The sequence below is a fragment of the Alosa alosa genome, chromosome 6, assembly GCF_017589495.1.
Source record: "Alosa alosa isolate M-15738 ecotype Scorff River chromosome 6, AALO_Geno_1.1, whole genome shotgun sequence".
In the NCBI taxonomy this organism is placed as follows: domain Eukaryota; kingdom Metazoa; phylum Chordata; class Actinopteri; order Clupeiformes; family Clupeidae; genus Alosa; species Alosa alosa.
The window spans coordinates 21,189,845-21,215,039 of record NC_063194.1 but is presented as its reverse complement, the minus strand read 5'-3'; the positions used below and the strand labels follow the sequence as shown (position 1 = coordinate 21,215,039).

Below are 25,195 nucleotides of genomic sequence, written 5' to 3'. Positions count from 1 at the left end.
GGGTTGAGGGTGTCATGTGACTGGACGTTAGCTTCCTCAATCAAGTGCCCCCCCCCCCCCCGGCGGCTGATCCAGTCTTGTCTGTGTGAGTCATTTCTCAGCTTCGCAGACCGAGCCTCTCAAAGTCGGAAGTGCTGCTCTTGTAGCTTCTGTGGTCACAAACATGACCATCATTGCCCTCCTCTTCTTCCTCCTCTCCTCTCTTCTCTCCGGTTCTTGTAGCGCATAGAACCGGTGCATAATCCAGCTCCGCACCTGCTCTCAGAAATGCCTCTCTTCAACATCTGAGCTTGACAGCACACTGGGCTGCACCACCAACCCCTGGTCTTTCACTGGCATAAAAGCCTTCTCCACCTGGAGTGGAGTAAAACCACCTGGACTGGCATAACAGCCTTCTCCACCTGGAGTGGAGTTTCGGAAACTTTGACTCACCCCTGATGGAAGTTCAGGGTCATTTTCTAGACCAGGCTCCATTCATCCATTTGGTTCAACACTTACCAAGGATTTGTGCTTAAATATATATTACTGTTTGGATTAGCCTTCTCACAAAGATGCTAAAGTTTAACTCTGTTTGTGATCTTGAAGTGTGTTGATGGTGGTCAGTCTAGGTGACTCACCACCATCTGTGACTACCTGAGGACATTATGTTGGAGGCTGAGTTGTGTCTGTGTCATGTGATTTGTGAGGCTAAGAGGCGCTACACTGGCTTCTGATGCGCAGATGAGTGAAACGTCAGCAAAATAGCAGGTCCTCAGTGACATCCATTTGCTATCGCGAGGTGAACCCAACGCCCCCGCAAAAACCAATCACAAAGCAGCAGGGTGCGAATACACAGTTTTGCACCTTGTTCCTTGTTGTGGGACCGACTGCAGCGTTCTGGAAGCGAGTGAAAAGTGATCCATGTAGGTGTCATGAGGGAGACTGTGGACCGCGTGACATCATTTACGAGGCGAGAGGCAGAACGAGTGTGCGAGGGGGGAAGCGGTCAGCAGGTCGGTCTCACCTCAGCGTTGTTGTAGTAGGCCGTGCTGTTCTTCTCCTGCACGTCCTCGCCTCTGGCGGTGAAGAAGGTCAAAGGGTAGAAGTCCTTATGAGGCGGCTGCTTCCCACTGGCCATCAGCTTGCCCTCATAGAACAGGTCCGACGTGTAGCTAAGGAGACACAAATGTGAACCAATCAACTTCAACCTCTTCATGTATAGTTATTCAGCAGACACTTTTATCCAAAGCAACTTAAAGAAATCATACATTATAGCATCTTATATTATAGCCACAAAGACAACACCTGGAATTTAGTCATTACCAAACTGACACATGCTTCCATAAGGACATATGCTTTTAATATGGTTATCAAATATTCAAACTAGGGATGCACTGATTTTTGACTTGTTGGCTGGTACCGGACTATTGGCAACAGTGTGTGAGTGTGGTAAACTTAAGCACAGCTGGACTGCATATGTGCATGTTTTGAGCTAATGGTATACAAAGCAATTCAATAGAAACCTGTAGAAAATATTCGCCTGGGTGAACTCAGATGAACCTGTTGGCAAATTTGAATTCGCCAACACCAAAGCCCAGGATCTAATCACAGTCACTTGCATTCAACACAACCAATGGCTGTGCTGATAGGCTAAACAGATGAGGCCATGTATTTAAAAAACCTTCATTTACAAGAAGGTTGAGTTTGCTGCACTTCTGAAACGATTTGGGAAGAGTTTATTTTTAAGTTTGAGTTCACTGCCGGTTACTTCCATGGAAGTAATAAAACGGGAAGCTCGGCAACAAGCGCCAATGGGGATCCTTTCCAGACACATTTGCCAACACGTTTATCTGGGTTCACCCCGGCTAGTGATGTACCAAAACCCTGATGCTGCTAAAAGTGTGGTGTCAGTGGTAGGGATGGGCATGATTAATCAACGATCGATAATTGATTATTAAGAATTTCGTTGATCACGTTAATTTGTTATCGATTAAACTAATGCAGGTTGCGTTGCGTAGTATGAGTCTTGAAGCAATGAAATTAATTTCACTGTATGGCAGCAATTAAACATTTTACCACCCGGGGGTAATATTTGACGGCATACAGTTACCTGAGAGTTTCCGTTTTGATTTCAAAAGTAGGCCTAATCATTAAAAGGTCACGCGAAGTGTGGCGTGAGACCATATTGATTTAAAAAAATAATCACTTAATTCACTGCAAACACTGCGATGCCGTGTATAAGTAACCTACAACATGGCCACGACTCAAATGATGTAACCTATGCTACCACTTAAACAAAGTGTATCCGACTCTGGTTAATGTCTCTGGCGGTGCATCCTGCTCTCAGTCTTAAGACGGCAGATTCCTAAAGAAGTGCAAGCACCCACCCCATAAGTGTACATTGTACGATCACTCGAAGACCAGTAAACAGTGTTGTAAGGCTGCATGTACAAATCCGCTTGGAGCTGATTTCGCGACGAGGACTCTGTTTAAGAACGTCGGCTCGCGGCTGTAGGTTTCGCTGCCTTTAGAGCACCGCAGCGCATTGGCTAGATCTTCAAGTTTAGCCTAACCAACGTCCAGTTTAACTGCCACAAGTTGTTCTTCTTGTAATAAAGATGTCATTGAGGAAAAACATGATGTATTTTTGTATTTCCAGTGCATTTTTAATTTATAAAAGTGAAATAAATAATGAATTTTAATATAAAAATATGAATGATTAATCGATAGTCGATCTTCAATTCTCCCGACGATCGACTAAGAAAATTTAATCGAATGCCCATCCCTAGTCAGTGGCACTGGTTCAGTTGGCCTCCGATTCTTCGCCTTGCCTTACCATCAGCTGTTGCCTGAGATTGGCCATTACTGCCTGGCTGCAGACTTTAAGCCTCCAGGCAGAATGCAGGTGTTGCTCATTTGACTCTGGAAACGTCTGTAACCTTTAAGCGTCACATACTGCCACATACTGGTGGCCTGTGAAACAGCTGGACAATGTATGCAGAATTATGGTCAGCTACTCCTCCGCAACAGATGCTATGGAAATCCTCCCCCGTCCGGCAGCATATCCTCATTAGGCTCTGGACGCGTAGGATGCTCGGACGTCAAGGTCAAAACATTGCTGTTTTCCATGGGTTTGACTTCTACAGTACATCCTGCGGTGGTCTCCGTTGGCGTCAGCCAGGATGATAACACGAGGGGGCAGCTCTACTCCATGGGGAGACGGGGGCTGTTAATGTGCGTCAGACAGCCAGAGTGTCCGTTACGTGATCTACTCAGGCGTGAGTGTGACAACATGTGTGAAAGCCTACGTTCCAGTTTATGACCACAGTGCCACAGACTCAGAAAGTGTGCACATACCTTGGAGAAAATGAGACCGTGTGTGTGTCTAAAGAAAGTTTGAAAGAATGGTGATAGATAGAGATAGATAGATAGATAGACAGACAGACAGATTGATAGATTAATGGATTAGATAGATAGATAGATGGATGTTATTTATCCTGTGGGAAATGTAGGCGTATAGATAAGACAGTAAGAAGTGTTGGTATGTTGGTATGAGTGTGTGATGACACGTCCCTGGGGCGCGGGTGTAGGGTGAGGCGGCTCCACCTACTTGATGATGGCCTCGTGGGAGCGGTAGTTCTCACACAGCAGGATGCGGCACGGATCCTCCGGCGGGTAGTGCTCATACAGACGGTCCAGCAGAGACACGTGCAGGTTACGCTCCCGGGCAAACTCACTGTACACAAATGGGCTGAGCTGTACGCGCACACACACACAAACACACACACACAGAGGACATACACATCAGCTTCAATGGCAGACATGCTTCATTTCTATGAGTAATAGGCGTTTACAGATACTAAAGGTGCAATAGAAACACTACATTCTTATATAGTGGGAGTCATCACCACTGTACTTTATGCTTGGAGGAAGGTGGATCTTCTAAAGCACTGAAACGGTTCTGTTCATTGAGATATTAATGGTTTACAGTGCAATCTCCCTCATACATGAAAAAATAAAACTCTTGAAACAGATGAATAGCAAGCAATGAAGTTTATCGAGTTAGTGGTGTTTTATTTTCTCGGCAGGCTAAAGGACTATGAATTTGGCTGGAGTCGGTTGGAGCTGTATGAAGCAGCCTCGTGAGAGAGAGAGAGAGAGATATTGGGGTTGTGGGTTACCTGCATGTGGTCTCCTGCCAGTACGATGCGGGTGCTCTTGGTGGCCAGGGCCAGAGGCATGATGGTCTCACTCTCCATGGCTTGGGCAGCCTCGTCCAGCAGGATGTGGGTGAAGAGACCTTCGGATGGGGAGAGAAAGGCCAACATTCAGCACAGAGCAGGACTGCGTGGGATACAGGCCACATGGGCCTCCGCCGTGCATGGGTCTCCTGCTGATATTAACCACTTTGAAATATTCTACATGTATGTGTGTATAGACATAGTTATAGCCACACACACAGACACACACACATATTACTTATCTATGCTACTAATTAGTATGTTGGTTTTACAGTCAGGTTCAGGGATGCTGGTGCGTGCTGCTATGGCGATGTTTATCTGAATCTCTGCTGTCTGTCTCCGTGACAACTCCTCCCAGACGCGGGGAGCTCATGATGCTGAGTCCGTCAGACAGCCGAGCCGTGTCTCTTAGCAACAGATGATGTTGTGAGCGGCTGCATCAAGCGCTGTTAATAAACTGGCTAACAGGCTTGGTCTGGGGCTCTCTGGGTGTGTGTGTGTGTGTCGAGATGCTCTCCACTGCCCTAGCGCTGTCTGTGTGATGCTGAGGATGCGTGTTGCCTGGTGCCCGCTGCCATCGGCTCACACGCACAGCTGTGTATGTCCGTCAGGGTTCATCTTGAGGATGTGGGCAAGGGTGTGTGATATGTATGTTTGAGTGTGAGTGTGAGTGTGTGTGACAGTGCGTGTGCGTGTATGAACATTAAATGAAAGCAGATATTCACAGGGATTCGGAGCATCAGTGTGCAATGAGGATTGACTGAAATGATCAGTCAATAACAGTGACTGAAAATTGATAATGATAATTTTTAGTTGTAGGTGAGATGTTAATGCTTCAGAATGTGTGTGTGTGTGTGTGTGTGTGTATTACCTGGCTCTAGGTCCAGCTGGCAGAGGTACTGCGAGGTGCTGAGCGTCACCACCACAACCCGGTGGCGCTCCACGTCCTCCCGCTGGGGCATCTGGAAGCAGTAGTTGGCGCCGATCAGGCAGTACTGCTGCACCACAGGGTGCACCGTCTTCACCCACCGGTTACGAAAGTAAATTCTACACATACACACAGTATTAGACATTAGATGCATCATCTTAACACAGGAAGGGGAAGAGGGAGGGAGAGAGAGAGAAAGAGTGAGTGTATGTCCGTATGTGTGTGTGTGTGTGTGTGTGTAAAATCACCCAGTCACTTAGACAGACACATTATCCAATTACAGAGACAAATCTGGTCATCTGGTGACACACAGAGCCCATAGCCAGTCACATGAGGGTGATGAGTATGAGAGAGAGACAGACCACTGATGAGAGAGACAGGTGTGTGTGTGTGTGTGTGTGTGTGGCTGGAGAGAGAGAGAGAGGCCAGTAGGGGCCGGTACCTACCTGAGGGGGCGAGCATGGGCATTGCCGGTGTCTACATAAGGGTGCAGGTAGTCCTTGATGTAGAGATCTGCGGCACTGTTGGAATGGGTGCAGATGAGGACCCTGATAAAGAGAAGGCAAAACACCAGCATTAGCGCAATCTTCATTTACTACACACACACACACAGAACTTAACTGAAAAAGCAAGCACAAAGGTAACTTCAACATTACAATAAAAAGGCTAAGTGTAGAGTACATGATCAGTGTGGGAATGCCTAACACCTCCACATACAGCAGCAAATCGCTGGCAGCACTGGAGAATTAAGGCATGTGGATCTCAACAGCTTCTGACGGCGAGGTACAAAGACCTGCCGATCCATCTCTAGGCCCACTCGGGGCGGACTGAGTGCTGCACTCGTCTTGTTTTTTTCTCTTGTGGGATGGACACTGACCTGGCATGGGGGTTGCGCAGGACACTAATGACACTGGGCTAACTGGGTGGTGAGCTGCACAAGGTGACGGAGCAGGCTAATGTAAGCACAGGGTGGCACCATTTCACTTCATCACCATGGAGACGTGACCCTTTCTACCTGCTCTCGCCATGGCAACGTTTCCCTTTCTGACTCAAATGTCACGCAAGCCTTTTCTCGGCTCCGTCTTGCCCACTTGTGCTGTTCGGAGGCCTCTTTTGAGACTGTTGGGGGATTACCGGCTTCTGTGGTCACTGCCGACTCCCGCTGCCCTCATCGAAGGAGAGGCTGGACTCTGCTAGCGTGGAGCCGTCTGAAAGGCTGCTGGGGCAGCCGTGAGCTTGACTGGTCTGTTTGAGAGTCTTTTTGCAGCCAGACTCAGCCTAGGCTGGGAGAGTTTCGCTGCATTCCGACAGGAAGACACTAGCAGCGATGTGGCCGCAAGAGATAAGGGAATGTTTATGGGATTCAGAAACTCGCAGCCATTACAGGTCAAACAACCATCGGCGGTGCAAAACTTTGCGCGACAAAGACAAATTTCAACTTCGGAGGCAACGACTGATGGGCAACAAGCTAATCGGCGTATATCTGGACAGGACTTTGGAGAGGAAGACTGTGGGGGTGTATGAGGATGTTAAGACTTGCCTGGTGTTGGGCTGCTTGAGGATGTGCTTGACCGCTTGGGCGAGGGTGAAGGTCTTGCCCGTACCGTAGGGGCCAATGATGAGCACGGGGGGCAAGCAGATGGACAGGGGTGTGGTGATGGCCAGGATGGCCTCCTTTTGCTTGGCGTTCAGACGCGGGTCCAGCTGTTCGTCCCACTGCCTGCAACCAATTAGGAGAGAGACAAGGTTTTACATAGGTGGCTTTTGAACCAGATGTTGCTAAATATAAATCACTGCTATCTGATGAAATAACAGCAATTGCACTTTAAAACTAGCACAGTATACATCCTGCTCACTACAACATGGATTTTTTTATTAGGGTAGACATGGTTTAAAACAAGTTTTCTGTTGATAGCCCTGTGTAGTTCTGGACACTGCAGTACATTCATTCTGCCACAATGACTTCATCAGTGCATTTCTGCATGTGGGGGAGTAACTAATATTTTAAAACGTTTGTCTTAATAATCAATAAGTCTTCCAGTGTGTGTGATGGAGGGGTCTGCTTTTGTTCCTATTTGTATGTAGACACTAGACAGCATCTCTGGGCCACTTCTGAATGCAGCTACACTTCATCATACCAAGCCCAGCCCAGCCCAGCCCATGCCTTTGTTGTGCCCATGACTGGCTTTGTGATTCAGGCAGTTTGGACACCGAAATCACAGCTCTCTGATGGGGGAACGGGTATTGTTCTGAGACTTTGTGTGAGTGCACGTCAAGTGGTGTTTAACGTCACTCCTCCCCCTTTGTACAGGAGTCATCGAAACAACAACCAGGAAAACACACACACACACAAAAAAATGATCACTAACATCTGCTAAAAAATTGCTTCTAAGAAGTTGAGTACAGCCACAAACAACTGCTTTTGTGTAGCTGAACGCATCCATTACTACAAGGGCAAACATAGTGTTTCTGAGCAATGTTACCACCTCTGTCTCATGAGAGAACTCAAGAGACATTCCTCCTACCTCAGCATACCTGTCTTTCTACCTACCGGACAGGCATGAACTCTGTTATATGTAAGAGTGTGACTGTGTGTGCGTGTGCGTGTGTGTGCATGTGTGTGCGTGTGTGTGCGTGTGTGTGCGTGTGTGTGCATGTGTGTGCGTGTGTGCGTGTGTGTGCGTGTGTGTGCGTGTGCTTGGGGGGTCAGGCTCACCTGTTGGGGCTCCAGGGGATGGTGGGCGTGAGGCTGACGTCAGGGAAAAGCAGGCCGGTGTCCTTGATGCGGTCCAGGGCGTAGTGCATCTCACACAGGGGCAGCCGGTTCAGCTGAAACTGCAGCTCCACCTGTCAGAAGGGAGTCCAAACTGAGTGCTTTTGCTAAAACTGCCTGGCTGACAAAGTTAGCGTTAGAACAGGGAGAAATTCTTCAATAAGTCAGTGTGAAAGAAGCCGGTCAGCATGTGTATCAGAGAAAGTTTCTGACCTCTGTTTGATTGCATTTCAGTCAGGCTGCACCCAGAGAAGGACGAGTCGCCCACCTGAAGCTGACATTCAGGCGAGACTCAAGAAAAGTCTGCAGAGAGAGCGCTTTGTTTGGCGTCCTTGACCGCCACAGCAGACATATAGAGCAGGAATTCTGGGAGATGCTCTCAGTGGCATTAACCACGAATCTCTCTCTTCTCGGTGTCCTGTCAGGGCGGCCTGCTGTCTACACAAATTTAGGACAGGCCTCCTTGGTCCACTTTTCTGTGTGTATGTGTGTGTGTGTGTGTGTGTGTATTGTGGCACAGCTACTTATGTGGTCCTTCAGCAAGCTCAGTTTTTGAAGATGGGTATATGAACCCCAGCTAACACACTCCTGGAACACTAATGTTTTTCTGCAAAAAAGTCTAGCATGTAAATCAGAGAAGCACCAGCTGGCTTCCTCAGCCGCCGGCTCCAGCTTTGCCAGGCTCAGAACTAGCCAGTGCCTAATTCATTCTGTGTGGGCAGCTCTTACGTGAGGTTGCCAGGAGATGATCAACGGTGACACACTTAATGAATTTTCAGCGGCCTCCCCCATTCTCGCATGACTAACACAACATCTCTCTCTCTCTATCTCTCCGCATTTCTATCTATCTCTCCTGTGTGTCTATCTGTCTCTCTCTGTCTCCTGATCTGTCTCTCGCTCTCTCTAACCTGGCCATCCAGTAGCAGGCATGGTCAGAGGCAGCTGATGGACAGCATCCTTTCCCTGAGGAGTAGGCTGGATGAGTTAAGGCCCTGAGGTGCTCAACACACACCTGAGTTTTGGACGAGTGAGGTAATAACAGAGGGGCATAAAACCACATGGACTGGCACAAGAGCTACTGTTTAGGTGACAGGCATAATGCATGTTCACTCTGTCATATGTACTAGTGCAAGCATGTGTGTGAGTGAGGGTGTCAGTGTGCACATTTGGTGTTGGGCATGAACACATGCCCAAACATATGAATTACATGTTAATACTGTGATAATGATAATGTGTTAATAATGTGATTGCATATGCTGGAGTGTAATACTGAGACAGGAACATGGATTGTGTGTGTTTGTCTGTGTGTGTGTGTGTGTGTGTGTGTGTGCATGTGTGTGTATGTGTGCGCGTGCACTTGCATGCGTGCATGTGTGTGTGTGTGTGCGCGGTGTGTGTGTATACCTGTAACTCTCGATCAGGCAGCAGGTTCAGCTCCCCACAGCAGTCCTTGCAAACACGCAAGAAGATGTAATCCTTGGTCTTCTCCTCAATCAGCGCCTCGTACACGCGCTCTTTGGTGCCACCTGCTGCATGGCCACTGCGCTCGCGGTCCAGTGGCTGCAGCAGCACAGAGTTGACCTTGGTCATGACCAGCCGGCCGGCCAACGTGTCCTCGGACAGCGTCTCGGTCAGCTTGAAGCGTCCGAACAGCTGCCCGCCCTGGGCGTACTTGGCTCCTCCTGAGATGCCCGTCAGCATGAAGCTGTTGACAAGCTGCAGGTTCACCTTAATGTTAAATCTGAGGGAGAGGGCAGTCACAGGGTTAAAAACAAGAGCAACTACACGTCCAGCATTCTTCAGATGGGGACGTTTGGACACACATCTCCCAGTAGACAATAGAGCACCCCTACCCTACCTGTCTAACTGATAGCATGTAAATAGCTAAAAACAAGGGCGAGTATTTCAATTTTAGTTTTTCCCCACAATCTCAAGCGGTCACAATCACACTCAAGCTGTGGCTACAGAACACTACCACAAAGTTTTTTCCCCCTCTGAACAAACACACACACACACTAGGGGTGTAACGGTACACAGAAGTCACGGTTCGGTTCATACCTCAGTTCGTACATCACGGTTCGGTACGAGTTCGGTACAATGGAGGGGAAAGCAAAACAAAAATGCAGAAAGCAATTTTTTTTATTGTGCATGTCTCAGGCTGTACCACCTAGTGTTATACAGTCTCTCCCCTGAGCTGTCTGCAACAGCCTGAAGTGTGTAAGATGTAGGCTAAACAGTACAATAAGTACCCAGACTTCATCTGTAACTTGTAAACAAAATAAGACAATCAGCTAGAAAACTGAAAATAGGCCTACAGCATCTCTTATTTCTGAAAGTGCAAATTACATAGAATAATGATTTTTAAAAATCCACTTAAGCAAGACCTTCAACATCCGTGTTTAGTTGTATATGAAAGGGTCTACAATTTGCCTCAATATTTTTCAGTGTGTACAGTAATAATCTACTAACTGTGAAAATATCACACTATTTTGCCTTCGTTTAAAAAAACGAAGTTGCTCCTTTCATTCATAAACAGAGTACAACTAGAAGTCACGTGACTTTGCCCTTCGACGTTTACTCGCATAGTTTGTTTATTAGCCTGGTTAGCGTTGACACTTTCTTTTACTGTCTATGCACTTAACACTACCAGCTCCTCATGTGAGAAGTTACCCTAACATAAAGGTAATTACCACGCGATTTACATAGCTTTCTGTCATTACGAAATCATTTAATTTAAGCCATAGGTTTTGGCCCCATTTGTATGTGTATTCAAAGGCTGGTGAAGCGCAGGGGAAGTTTTTTTTTTCTCGTTTCAGCGATTGGTAAGCCTACATCATCTGGGTGATGGCATCGAATATGTGTAGCATGTTCGATATATTTCCACTCACATACCCAACAACTGCTGAACATCGCCGACACACAGTTTCATCTTATCCACCACTCTCTTGCCTGTACTACTGTAACTGAAGTTCATCTTAGTCATCTTAAAGAGACCAACGGATCCTCTAACTCTTGTGGGTCGCCACCACTCGCTTAGTGCTGCTATCTCTGACTGACTGACTCGAGGCTACAGATTAGCGTTAGGTGACAAAAAAAAAGAACATAGGCCAATCAGAGTATTCAGCATTAGGCTACAGATTAATTAGGTGTCGTTAAAGAGTTTTATGTTTTAAATTATACAGTATTTCGCATTAAATTCATGCACTGAACCATGACACAAGTTTTATGTTTTAAATTATACCGTGTATTACTGAACGGTAAACACATGCACTGAACCACACACACACACACACACACACACACACACACACACACACACACATGAACACACACACACACACACACACACACACACACACACACACACACACCCGCCTCAGCAAAGACTTGTACAAGAGGACATTGGAGACATCTAGTGGTAAGAGAATGACAGCAGCTCCTTATCAATCCCACCATATAAGGCTGCACTCCCAATGAGTGTCAGTAGGGTCAGAAAAAACATTGAAAATAAATAAGTGTATTAATTAAACTTAAGTCTTAAACTTAAACTTAGTCTAGAGTCTTAAAGTAAACACAATCCCCTGGGAGATGCCTCAGAGGAGAGGTGGAACACCCACTTGCTGACTTCCTTGTACTGGGCGATCTCCTCGATGTAGAGCAGGTCGTGCAGGCGGGCCATATAATTCTCCTTGGTCAGGCTCTTGTCCAGCACAGACTGCGTGAAGAGCTGGTCGGCGGACAGCGGGATCTGGTAGCGGGCCAACAGGCTGCGCTCCAGCTCGCCTGTCTCACCCGGCCCGAACTCCACGATGGTCTTGCAGGACGAGTCCCAGCGCTTGGCAGTCATCAGCAGCTGCTGCCGCGCCTGCATCAAATGCTCCAGATCTGTGGGGGGAATAAACAGAACTCATGGTCAGATATAATGCAATCAAGGGCAGCAACAATTAATCGATCAGTTGTCGACGTTTACATTAATCGCCATCTATTTTGCTAACCATTTTTCGGTTTGTGCGATTTACCTCAAAATCCTGTGAATTGACCTCCGTAATTGACATATTTTCTGCTTTATTTACTCCTATACGAGAGTATACTAAATATCTTTGGTGTCTGGACTAAACTCACATTTGAGAATGTGGGGATTATTGGGCTTTGAGAAACACTTTCTTCCCACCATTTTCTGCCATTTTATTGATTAAAGAACTACACAATTAATAGTAAAAATAATAAGCAGAGGACTAGTTGTACTGTATGTTGAGCCTAAAGTCAGAGATACATTGAAATTCAGCAAACAGAAGCAAGCTTTTGTGGCGATTGCTTTGTTGCTGCTCCATTGTCTGGTTGCCGAACCATTTTACACTTTCAAATAAAGAATTTGAAATGTTTGCAAACATTTTAACATTTCAAAGTTCAAAGAAAACTGTTTCATTAGCTACGTCCACCTCGGTTAGCCAAATCTGAACATACCTCTGGCTTTAAACAACATGCCACTAATCTTGCTTTGCAGGATATGCCCCAGGACTAAGTGATGGGGATTACATCTCTTTGTATGTCATTTAGAAGAAAATCTTAGATACCATGTTATCTGAAAAATGATAAATGACAGATTTACACACTTAATCTTCTGCTCCCAAATGTAACGCTTTTGAGATATTCAGTCTGCTGAAGGCCTGAAAGGCTTGCATATTAATATAGAACCATAAAATGAAATGTGCAGATATCGTTGTTCTTGGTTCATCCATCCCTGTGTCTTGGCCCTATACTCAATTTGAGGGGTACTTCACTACTACCACACTGACTCCGCTTGTTTACCTTCTATAGAGGCTGCATCCACCAACACCCTCTGAGTGAGCACAGGCTCAGAGCCGAAATCAACCACCACCGTCTGCCGGAAGGTCCCGAAGATCTCTGTGCTGAAGGCCACGGTCACCGTGTAAAGGCAGTGGTCCATGCCGTTGGGCGGCACCAGGCTGGTATCCCCGCTCCACTCCTGGCACCCGCCCAGGCACACTTCCTGGGGCACTAGGGAGGAGGTGTCGCCGGCCGACACCGCCGTTATGGAGAAGTGTGGCCGGTTGGCATCATACAGCAGCGCCACGTGGTGTAAAGTGCGGGCAGGCTGGGGAGGTGGTGGGGAGAATGTGTGTTAATATAGATTTAGTATCACATGTTGATGTCTGCTTCATGACATTTCTGTTCACTATAACATATTGAGGCTAGGTGTCACGCATGTTCAATGTAACATCTGGCCTAATCATGATAATATGATTTGGGCCTTCTATCAATGTTCTGCAGCATTCATTGATTATCGCACACCAATCTGGGAAACTTACCACTCCCTAACATTTAAAAATGTTTCAGATGTATTCAGATATATTGAAATGCTCTGTGGTGTGTCAGGAGTCCTACCTTGCAGAGAAGAGAGAAGGTCCATGAGTGAGATGACTTTTTGGAGGTGACGGTCACTGACAGGTCAGAGCTGTGCTCCACGCTGACACCCTCTAAACTGTCACTCAACTAAGGGAGGGAAGCCAGGAAAAACAGCCATTACTTTGAATCAAATAAAAATTGATGGTCACAAAATGAAATTTGGTCAAGTGACATTACTGCAACAGATGTTTGCAATCCTTTCAATAACAGATACCCCACTGGCCAGCAGTACTGGAAATCGAGGGGCTTACCGAAAAAAAGGCCTGAAGGATGAGGACTTACTTTTTGGGGAGCGAGGCATTTTTATGTAGCATTTTTATGTAGCTTAGCAAGACTAGCCTAACTTTTAAAAATGATTTAAGTGATGCATCACAAGGCTAAAAACTACCACTAAGGTGCTAAGCCGCATTACCACATAACTTTGGACACTGAGCCTCGTAAAGAAAACAAACCAAACAAAAAACAATGATAGGACAGCATGATCATACTGCATCAGTAAAAAAAAAAAACTCCCTGTGAAGGTTTCCTTACCACTTTCTCCGGGGTTAGGGAGTTGATCCACTTCTCGATGAGCGCCTCCATGTAGTTCTCTGTGAAGCTCTTGCTCTCCTGCTGCTGCTTGAGGCGGATAAGGCGCGAGGCATAGCGCCTCTGCCACTCCGTCAGCTCCTCCTGCGAGTGGGCCGATGTGCACTGGGCGCCGTACCGACACAGTCCCTGCTCCAGGAACCTGGGGAACGCACGAGATGACGAGTGACCTTTCCTACTCTTACCGGTCAAAGATGTTTTAGTACAGCATATACAGCAGTAACAACTCGTGCAATCTGTTAGTGTACGTCTCATAACCTCTGGTGATGAAGCACGCCATTGAGATACCCCAGTGGTGCTACCTGTGATGGCAATATGGAGGGTAGCAATGAAAACACAGCTAAACCTGTTCCACAAACCCATAGAGTCACAAAACAGGAGGAATTGGTGTGTGATGATCCTGCTGCCCAGCTGGGACAGCATGGCGTTGGATAAGTAAGGGATAACGGACGCTGAGGTGTCCTGTTATACGGAATTAATGGACGAGGGGCAAAGAACTCCCTGACGCGCAGCGGAGCCTCCGCCCAAGTCCATTAATTCTGTATAACAGGATATCTCAAAGGCAGTTATCCTGCTTATCACCCGGTTGCCACTATATGCAATAGTCATGCCTTTAACACGCAAAGGAAACAAGTGGTTCCGTTTAAAAAGAAGCAGACTTGTACAACTTTCTTTGGCCCTATAACAGCGATTGCATGGACAGTTAGCATATTTACAGTTGATTCCATTGTTGTGAAGCCTGTTTTCAGGCTCAACCGTCGTCCTACTATGGTTGTTATAGTTACCATTCATTAGCATTTGATATGGAATGGTGAATAAACTTTTTTTTCCAGATCTACTTCATAGGTGTCCTGTTATTCAGAATAGAGTCCCGAAGCCATGACGTAGCGTTGCCAAGGCAGCAATTTCACTGGATCTAAACAAATCAATCTAACCATTGAAATCACCATTAGCGGTGGCTTTCTTAATCTATTTCAATAATTTTACGTTTCTAAGATGTTAGTATATTTTTTTACACTGTAGGAATCACATACTACAACATATATTCATACCAACACGATCAAATTCGTGACTACAGCGTTATATTTTAGCATGGGTTTCCTCTGTAAAAGAGATCTACATGTAACTTCACAGCATGCAGTTAAAATCCTTAAAATCCACGAACGTATTTTGGCTTTATTTTTTAAGCAAAAAACGTCACTCAACAGCCGCCAGTCTTTGAGAAGACGTGAAATATCCACTGGAATTTTGTTTCTTTATATTACACCTGCCAGGGAATCCGTGTTATGTGGGTAAGCTGCTGCCTAGCAGGTAAAGCACATTTAAATGGCTATAGCCTACATTTAAAACAATTTATTAGCTAGAAATGATGCCACATGTCTACATTCAATGCTATTTTAGCCACTACGATAGTTTGTTTAGATCCAGTGATTCTGCAGTCATGGAAACACTAATTTGTTAAAAACTTTTGCATCCAAGTTAATTCTGCAAACCTACCACCCCAAATATAATTAAATTCTGTGGGAAACTCTGAGTGCTGATATATGACTTAGGCCCTAATGGTCCAAACCGCTACACATTTACACCATCATCAGTGTTAGAATCCTGCCCCAGCTAGGAGCGCACAAAATGATCAACATTTGTGAGAAAGGTGGACTCTGCAGTGTTGCAACTGCCAAACACCAAGCAGCCAGAGTTGTTACTGAACCTACTGAACCAAAAACACACCAAACCCATCACAGAGTGGAGACAGCCGGTAAATGCAGATCCAAGAAACTGCCTTGCTGAAGCGACACATGAGAATGAGAAATCACTGTCCCATATTGCGCAACTTTTGAAAATAATCATACATTTATTGTTGAGCAAGTCAAAAAGAGAACCGGAAAAATAAAAACAGAGGACCATTAACTACAACTCTTTGTTGGTCCTGTTGGTCTGTTGGTTATACTCTCTGCCAGGTGAAATGAGTGCTTTAAAGAAACAAACAATGTGTTGTACACCACTGACATCTGACACTGAGGTCATTTCAAAGTGTGTACCATTTACAAAGTGTGCGCTGTAGGAGTGTTCGTGTGTGTGTGTGTGTGTGTCGTTTCAGAAAACAGCTTACAGAAACAGAAACCCTATATAGTTTTGGCAATTTCTTCACTGTTTTCTCACTTTTTGCTCACAGTTTTTTCTACAGAGCTCCCCTACATCTATACAGGGTATATATTTCACGACACTCCTCGCTTGCTGCTGTTTCTTCTTTGCCTGTTCCTGCCATGACGAACGTCTGAGAAACTCCATCGCTACCTTGATCTATTCGGTGCCTGGCGTATATGTGTGTAGTGCCGTAAAGCAATTTGTTACATCGCGAGACCGCAAGACTTTCTGACTGAGGCCGGCGACTCGCCGGATGAAAGTTGCCAGGTCGATTTTTCCGCTCAGAGACGCTAGGGCAGGGGTCGGCAACCCGCGGCTCTTTGATCCCTCTGATGCGGCTCAGCTTTTGAAATTAATTAATGAGTATTTAATTAAAATGTTAATTAAACAAAATTAATTTTCAAAATGTAATATTGTAAGTCTATCTGAGTAATTTAGCCTATATAACTTTCCACCCTTACTTGACTCCGTAACCGTAGCTGCACAATACTGTTACATTCGCGGTTCGTTGCCATGTCAATATGAAACAAAATCACCGATTTCCCTCCATTTTAGTCAACGAGAACACTTTAATTGTTATTGTATATATATGTATATATGTGTGCGCTTGTATATATGTGTGCGCTTGTATATATGTGTGCGCTTGCTGTAGGCTAGATAAGGAATATGTCAAAAAGGAAACGTCAGCGACCACAGCTTGCGAGCGCGAACACAAGGCTGAAATGGGAAAGTTTCCATCCGAAGACTGATTCTGAAAACGCGAAATGAACTGCCCGTTATATATCGCACACTGCAACGAGTTAGTATTGCTGTGTTAACCCTGTTCGGTTCCACTTGCATGTAAGAAATCTTTCTCACGTATGAAAAATATAAAGACAAACCTGCGCTCACGTTTAAGGGCAATTCCGGGCAAAACGGTCCAATTCATAACGCCAACACAATGCCATGGTATTTAGTTGGCGTTATGGATATCACAGTTTTGCGTGGAGTTGCCCTTAAATGGTGACAGCCTCAAATGAAACTTCACCTCACTGAATATGAGCCAGCCAGACTCCAAGGCCATCACCAAATCCAATCTCTGGTAGGCCTAATGTTCAATTTCACCAATGACATGTCAACGAAAATTGAGTGTTGTGTTGTTAACTATGATGTTACTTTACATACCAAAGGACACTGGAAAAATAGGGGTTGGTGTTTAGCCTACATGGGAAGCCTAAGGCCTATATTTCTGTCATTCCACTTTACATTTCAAGTTACTTGCACATTAAAACTAGTAGAAAATGTAGGCTCTGTTAAATTAAAATAACTGTAGGGTAAATATCCAAACTTTTTCTTGTAACCGTCGTTATGTGGATCTTCTGAGATTAAAAAAATAATACATTTGGTAAAAGTGGCTCTCCAGGCAAAAAAGGTTGCCAACCCCTGCGCTGGGGGGGGAACCCGGAAAAAGTCATATAACCATTCCAATGACTCCAAAGCTGTTAAGGTAAATTAAGCTAAAAAAACTTCACAATTCCCCTTTAACAGAGTGTGTGTGTGTGTGTGTGTGTGTGTGTGTGTGTGTGTGTGTTCCTTTTCCAGAAATGCATAGGCATGTGCCCGTACCTTTTACAAAGTGTGTATTCTTCGCTGCTGGTGACCCCCCTTGGCGGGGGGCGAAACTGCCATCCCTCCTTCCCATCTGAAGCAGACAGAGAGAGAGAGAAAAGAGAGGCAGGGAGGACAAGAGGGAGAGATCAATAAAGCTATTATTCAATTATTCAAGGAGAGAATAAAAACCTCAGAGGACAAACTGTCACGGTCAAGAAAGTACTGACCTTCCTCATTGTCTTCTGTGAATTCTGGCGGCATTTTACTGTTCGCCGCCTGTGGTGCAAAGTAGTATTAAAACAAGTTCTTTTTTCACAAAGTTAGACTAAAAATGTAGTGGCAATTACTTTAACTTGAATTTACTCAGTTCCAACTGCATAAAATTTCTTCTGCAAAAGGATAGGGTAATGGCATGCTAAATAATTGAAAAGGTCATAAACAGTTTTGGGAGGTTTACGGAGGGCACTCACCTCTATTTCAGAGAGCAGCATTTTCAATCTGGTCATGTCTTTAGTCATGATTCCATTCTGGGGAGAATAAAAAAAAAACATTATTATATTCCTTCTAGGGTTCAACATTTATGACAGATGTGAAGCTTGAAGACAAATGTGGAAAACAAAACCTTCATACTGTTTGGTGCCAATATGTATGGGTTGCTTTTAGCTTGTTTATTCCATGTATTTGTATTTATACTGGAAAAATTACCCAAAATAAACTATTGCTACATTCACACCTCATGGACAGGCAGTACATTTACTGGGAGGCCTTACCAGAGGCTCCCCAAACAGGGCCTTGGACAAGATGTGGGACACCTCCTGCAGACTCCCGTCCAGTACCATGCCCTGGAGTCCCACCCGAAAAGAACCGTCCCCCTTGGCAAGCTCTTGTGCAATGACTGAGGAAACATGGAGCAAAGCATTAAACTAAGGACAATATCTCTCTCTCTCACACACACACACACACACACACACACACACACACACACACACACACACACACACACACCGCACCACCAGCACCAACACATGAACCAGCACGTTTGTGATCTGCCAACCTGAAAAACTAGAGTCTAGGAAGAGCTTTCAAAAAGATGGAATAGTTTTTGCTTGTGCAGTTGAATCCACTACTACTTGTTCATCACCATTGCAGCCTACCGTGTGTTTTTTATCTCTTGGCTCCACACTTGTGATAAAGTTGTAAATGCAGGTGAATGGAACAGTGTGTGTGTTATTGGAGATACTCTTTTACACCCTTCTAGATCTAGATTGAGCAGAAAGGAGCAGAGGCCTTCTCTACATGTGTAATTCTATCTCTTAACAGGGCAATTTTGCCCTGCTCTCCCTCGCATTATTTTTACACCAGTCCACTACCAATCTACAGTGCACTTATCAACTGGATAATCACTTTACACAATTCCAACCACAAGAAGACAAGCACTCAGGGAGCAGTGAAGGACTCTGGATCTGCAGATGGGAGTGAAGCCCAGAAGAGGGCTTTATGAACTTACTGACCTGAATGGTCAGATCATTGTATATATAAAACATACATACATACATACATACATACATACATACATACATACATACATACATAGACGCTGAACACTTGTCTTCAATGCAGTTATCAACTTTAATTTGGCCCATCAAGCAGAGAGACTACATTTAATTTGCACTCAAAACAAATGGCCGTCGTAAGCCACGTAATCGGCCCTGGCTGAAGACTTACCATGCTCGCAGTCTTTGTCTGCCTGATCATAGTTCTTCTGTTGGAAGTAAAACACAGGATGCAGTGAATATACCTTGATCATTTGAAAGTGCAACATTATGATGTTGGAGATTCTACCTGCTTTCCAGTACAGTGGAACAAGGTCAGAAATGACACTGCTGCAATCTTTCGTGAGGATCCAAAAAAAAAAAAAAAAAAAAGATGTGTCTGTGTAGGGGCGCTATTAGACAGGGGAGTTTGGATGGTTCCATGGGCCCTGTGCATACCGGAACACTGCCAACACCATCATTATCAGCTTCTTATGTCAGCTATGTCTAGCACTCGCTTCTGTTTCATACAGAAAACATTATATACAATGTGCACTTGTTTCATTCATCTATATCGGCAAGAGCTCTATTAGAATCATGTCAACAAAAGCAGTTATTGCACATACTCTATATTATGCTTAGCTATGCTTTCAACATTCAATTCAGTGTCAAGTCAGCTAAAAGTTTGAGTACAATTATGAACTTAACTGCCAACTGTTGAGCTAAAGAGCTTGATAACATGTTCCACTCAGACCAGCCACAACTCACAAGCTCAATCTGGACACTGTTGCACTTGTGCACATTACGTACGGCACCAAACAAATGTTTTTTTAAAGCACATTTTTATGAATAGACTGCTCTGGGCTATGGGGCAACATTACCTTTTCACATTGTTGCGGCTGGTCCAGCAGCAGTCTTGGTTTTTCCAAACCGCACAGTATTTAAAACTGTGAGAAATGTTTTAAGGGAGCGGCACTATGTGCTGTATTTTGCAGGCCCTCCTAATTTATACGACACACCCTAAGGCTAAGTTCACACTGCAGCTCAAACTGACCCAATTCTAATCTTTTCCCATCCACATTATTAATTGCTATTTTTTATTTATTCAGACCTAATTCTGAAAAAGGATTATGAAATTCTAAAGAAATACAGAAAAGCAAGGCATTCTCTCAAACAAGCCCCTGTTCTTACATGGTGTACTGACCATTAATAACTGACAGAAACAAACAGAGAGAGAGAGAGAGAGAGAGAGAGAGAGAGAGAGAGAGAGAGAGAGAGAGACTGATGCCAATGTATAAAGGGTCAAAAGGGTATAAAGGGTCTGGGTTCCCACTCTACTTCAAGTGTAAAATTCCATGACTTTTCCTGACAAAAACCCTGAATTTCCATGACCTATAATGAGATAAGATTTCAGAGCAGCCATTTAGTGTTCAAGAATCTTTGACTTTTTTAGAGTGGAATATGAATAAATGGTAATTGAATAAACAAAGTTGGGCTAACCATCACCACTCAAACAAGCAGTAAATCTAATAACCAGATATACACCAATTCTGCATGGAAATAATTATATTTGTATTAATGTTTTGCCAAGTATATTCTAAACTGCTACAACACAATTCCCTTATATTCCATGACTTTGCCCCAAATAAGATAAAATTTCCTGACTTTCCATGTCTGGAATAGACTTTATCAAAATTCCATGATATCCCAGAAATTCCATGACCCGTGGAAACCCTGGTAAATAAATAGTTAATAGTTAAATACAAAATAAATCGTTTCAAGGGACTTCCTACACAATAATCAGTATGCATGAAAAGACTAAATGATGTTAGGACATGTAGTCTGGCAACACTGTTTTGTTATAGAAAAGGCTCTCAAGATTGACCAGAGAAGATTGTAGCAACATATTTTCGAGCAGGCATTCGATTTGATGGCCAAGTGTTTAGAAATGTGCCATGTACACCTCAATGGTTTAACCAGCTAGTTTAGATTAGTGACATTGTAGCCTTTGCCAACGGCTAATTTGGTGCTACTGGAAAGAGCAGAAAGATAATCAGACATTAAGCGTGTTTGAACTTGGAATGGAAATGGTGCACACCTCCCACATGCTTTCATCTGCAACCATTACAGTCAACATGTAGCCTGACTAAAGACAAACATGTTTTTGTGCTACTCATTTGTCTTTGTTCATTTACAAGTAATTACAGGACTAGACATTCAGCATGTGTATATATAACAGGAGGCTGATTTCCCTCAAGCTTTGATTTATTGTATCAAACAAATACATGGGAAAAGTGTATATGTGAGGTAATTCCCCATAATTCTGTGCAGACAGCATTGAGATCAAACACCTCCAAACATCTAGCCCAGGAATTCCTAACCTTTTTTTGGCAGGTGACCCTATTTTCATGTCAAAACATTGGCGACCCCAATCATTCACAACATCTCTGCTGTAACACCCAGTCAAGTGGTACTTCCCCAAATGTTCTAGCAAGCTCATTCGTTTGGCTATCTTTGTGCATCTGGTTGTTTTGCTACTTTGTTTGGAACGTTGATCTAGCATGATTACGTCAATCTAACATATTATGCAGCCAGTCTAAGTTTATTTTTACGTAGCCAGATTGTAATGAAGGATCCGATTAGTTACTTAAGTTTTTAATATTTTTATGTAATGTATGTATATTTTAATATAATGTACAGGTCAATTGTAAGATTTTGAATTCCAGGCGACCCCAAGGTTGGGAAACAATGATCTAGCCGTTTCTCTGTATGCAATCCAGTAGTCACAAAGCCTAGAAACAAGACCTTGGGATGTGGGTCCAGTCCAATCCCAGTGACCACATCAGTGGACTTAAAAACACCATAAGACTAAAACTCTTATTCAGCAAGTTGTCTCAACCAACATCTTGACTTTGGCAACATCCTTCTCATACTCTGATGCTTTGAGACAAACCACAGTCGTTCATGACAGCGGTCAAAATGAGGAACTGAACACTAGCGGACATGACGTGGGCATTCACTGAACAAAGTCAGTGTCCAAAAATGTGAGGAAAAAAAAAAAAAAAACATACTCGGGAAGAGACACATCATATCTAAACAGTGGTCAAGAGATGAACACATAGCACATGCTTACTTTTCACACAGTCAGGTTATCTAAAACAAACAAGGCCAGACAAGAGCTGTGGTGTACAACACGGCTGGAAGCATTAACTGGGGGGGGGGGGTTGGATCTCTTACCAGCTGTAGTAAAGCGGCGATTCTGTACAGCAAAGCGCGCGAGCGCAGGGCGGCCCCATGGGGGCCCAGGGACCCTGGCCCGAGAGCCAGGAGCGCCTCTGTGCTCTGGGTCACCGCCTCCTCATACTCTTGTCTCACTAGTGATCCAATGGCTTCTTCACATGACCTCTGTGGTCGCCCGTCCTCCATGTCTCTGGGACAGAGTTCCTGAAAGAGAGAAAGGGGAGGGGGGGGGGGTTCAGAATGAGAACCAACACTTTCATCAGATTGACAGCATACTGAGACAAATAATTATTTGAGAAATCTGCTAAGTACATGAACTAGAATCAACACACTCAGTTATGGGGAAAGAGTCAACAACTGCTGCTTTAGGGTCAGAAAATGAAAAAAAAAAAAGTGGCTCTCTGATTTCAGGTTAACTACAGAAAATAAAAGGGGTTGCAAAATGTAGATGTGCAGTGAAATTTAGGCCTATATTCAGCTGGGAGGGGGAGTGCTCTACAGAGTTTACAAACTAGCCACGCCAACATTAATGACTACTAGAGAGAAACTTCTCTTTTTCATCATTATGAGTGAGGTCTTGTGTACTTCGAATCAGTGTAAACTGGTTCAGGATCACAATTGGCTGTTCTCCATTTGCTAAGTGTAGGCATATAATGAATATCCTCACGATCTTATTGAAGTAGGCAGTCTGAATAGCAGGAGTAGTTTAACGCACTGATAGTGGTGTAGCGCGCAGAAGATCCAACCACGCAGACGTACGTGCCCACTCAATACCATACTACGACTAACGGTGGGGGGAAATATAAGGGGAGTCTATTGTTTAGTTCTAAATGACATTGTCACAACTAAAATGTTCGTAAGTTTACGCCATACACCCAAGACAATACACAGGACAAACATTAGTCTAAAGTCGTAGTTCGTGATTCAAGTTGGCTAGTTTTCACTTGAACGTCAATAACGTTAGCAAACGTTAACATCCAACTTAGCTACTTTTAAATGGTAGATCTAATTAACTTGGATCAGACCAAAAAAGGTAACATAGTGACTTAGAAAAATATAAACAGTCTATATTTGGATTCCAGGTCAGTTAATTATAGATGTCCCGTCTGAGTGTGTGTTGCATGTCCATCAAGAGAGGAAAACAACCACATTCTGCTATTCATTTGCTACGTGACACAGTGTCTCGGTGATTTTTCCCCATCAACACATATACAACAAAATGCCTCTCAACTGACAACTGCTAAATATTTCGAAGCTGGTGTTATGAAATCTCGAAGTAGTTCCCGATAACCCATGGAGACTCAACTGCCCGTCAATGCAATTGCTGTCTATTTTCTGCGCTGTGGCTAGTACCCAGCTTGCTAAGTACCTAGCTGGCTAGCCAATGTTAGCTTGCTAGCTAGCTAGATAGCTCTCTTGGCCTTGAACAACTCACGCCCCCATAACGTTACAAGGTAAATCGAACAACACATTTCACGACACCAACACGAAAGGACTGCAACCTAAAATAACCGACAACACTTTTGCGTTTACAGTGTACAATAAACAACAGCTGTGTCGATGCGTTCAGTTTGCGAGCGGACCAACTAGCTGGCTGTCTATTCGTGCAGCTAGGGAAAGCTAGCTAGTTAGCCAGCTAGTTGTACTAACGCTAGGTAGCTAGTAGGCTGCAAGGGTTGCGGTTCAGGCCTTATATTGATTCGATTCATATCGTATATTACGCGTCGGAAAACTTAATCTTTAGTGCATCTTGACGAAGCTTTCTTATGTATCTTGACTTTGAGCAGAGTTTAGACGCTTGATCAAGATCTTATATACACCCAGCAATAAGATCTTCATAGGAAGTCTGCACTTACCTAGCTATACTTTCTACGCCATCTTGGATCCACTTGTCAGCCTTTCGCATGGCATTATGGTCAAATATTTTCCTCCCTGCTTCCTGGAAAACTGCTCATGTGTATGGTCAACATGTTGGGGTATTGGACTGCCATCACAGGCAGGGAAATGCAGTTGTAAAGTGATGGACAGCAGGCCAGTCTGTAGGCAGTCATGCATTCAAGCAGCAAGGGACTTTGATGGTTTGTTTCACATGATCTTACAGCGTAGTGAAGGCTCAAAAGCCACCACGAGGTCACTTGCTTTGTAGACAATTTTAAATATAGAGACTCACATTCTCTTGCATTTCTGTTTGGTAAATGAGTTTTTAAGATTTATCTTGTGTTACCCCACCCCTCCCAATCACATTATGTCTGGAGGAAAAAGACTCCATGATCATCATGACTGTATGTTTTGAGAGGAGAGGACCAGATGATGTAACACTTGCAGGTAGGCCCTTGCACTCCACATGAAATTGTGGCACCACTGTCTAAACAGGCAGTCACTGCCTGAGAGGAACATGCCGTCTTTGCAGACATCTTGCAAAGAGCACAAACCCCAAACTTTGCTTCAGGAACACTGAGGGGTCACCTTGTTTGTGTATTTAATTAGCTGTTGTGTTCAAATTTCAACCAGATTTAGACTAAATAGCAGATATTATATATGTAAGAGAGAACACTGACAAGAGTTTTACTGATTTGGTGTATTCTAACCATGCATGATGTAGGTTATTTGACAACTCCACACACTACACCTGAAAACTTTGGAACCTGGAAGGGACATGGTGGGGATTTATTCTCATTGAGGTGGGATTTTGTTTTTTGAGCCCCCATTGAGTTCCTTAGCAATAGTTTTGCATTCCCTTGCAATGTTTTTG

At 44.3% G+C, this 25,195-nt stretch overlaps 1 protein-coding gene across 1 annotated transcript in view; it reads right to left on the bottom strand.

Annotated features, from left to right (window-relative positions):
• Positions 1-24,377, bottom strand: part of helz (helicase with zinc finger) — a 37,917-nt gene extending 13,540 nt beyond the window's left edge. The window contains exons 1-19 of the mRNA XM_048245483.1: positions 24,300-24,377; positions 22,441-22,647; positions 19,397-19,433; positions 18,442-18,566; positions 18,142-18,198; positions 17,899-17,947; positions 17,687-17,762; positions 13,880-14,078; positions 13,328-13,435; positions 12,731-13,037; positions 11,539-11,806; positions 9,326-9,662; positions 7,865-7,995; positions 6,689-6,868; positions 5,595-5,696; positions 5,092-5,267; positions 4,161-4,279; positions 3,590-3,735; positions 1,004-1,151 (exon numbers count right to left, since the gene is read on the bottom strand). Of these exons, the coding sequence (XP_048101440.1) occupies positions 1,004-1,151; positions 3,590-3,735; positions 4,161-4,279; positions 5,092-5,267; positions 5,595-5,696; positions 6,689-6,868; positions 7,865-7,995; positions 9,326-9,662; positions 11,539-11,806; positions 12,731-13,037; positions 13,328-13,435; positions 13,880-14,078; positions 17,687-17,762; positions 17,899-17,947; positions 18,142-18,198; positions 18,442-18,566; positions 19,397-19,433; positions 22,441-22,629 (2,754 nt within the window). The 5' untranslated portion in view covers positions 22,630-22,647; positions 24,300-24,377. The remainder of the gene's footprint in view (positions 1-1,003; positions 1,152-3,589; positions 3,736-4,160; positions 4,280-5,091; positions 5,268-5,594; positions 5,697-6,688; positions 6,869-7,864; positions 7,996-9,325; positions 9,663-11,538; positions 11,807-12,730; positions 13,038-13,327; positions 13,436-13,879; positions 14,079-17,686; positions 17,763-17,898; positions 17,948-18,141; positions 18,199-18,441; positions 18,567-19,396; positions 19,434-22,440; positions 22,648-24,299) is intronic.
• Positions 24,378-25,195: the final 818 nt, after the last annotated feature.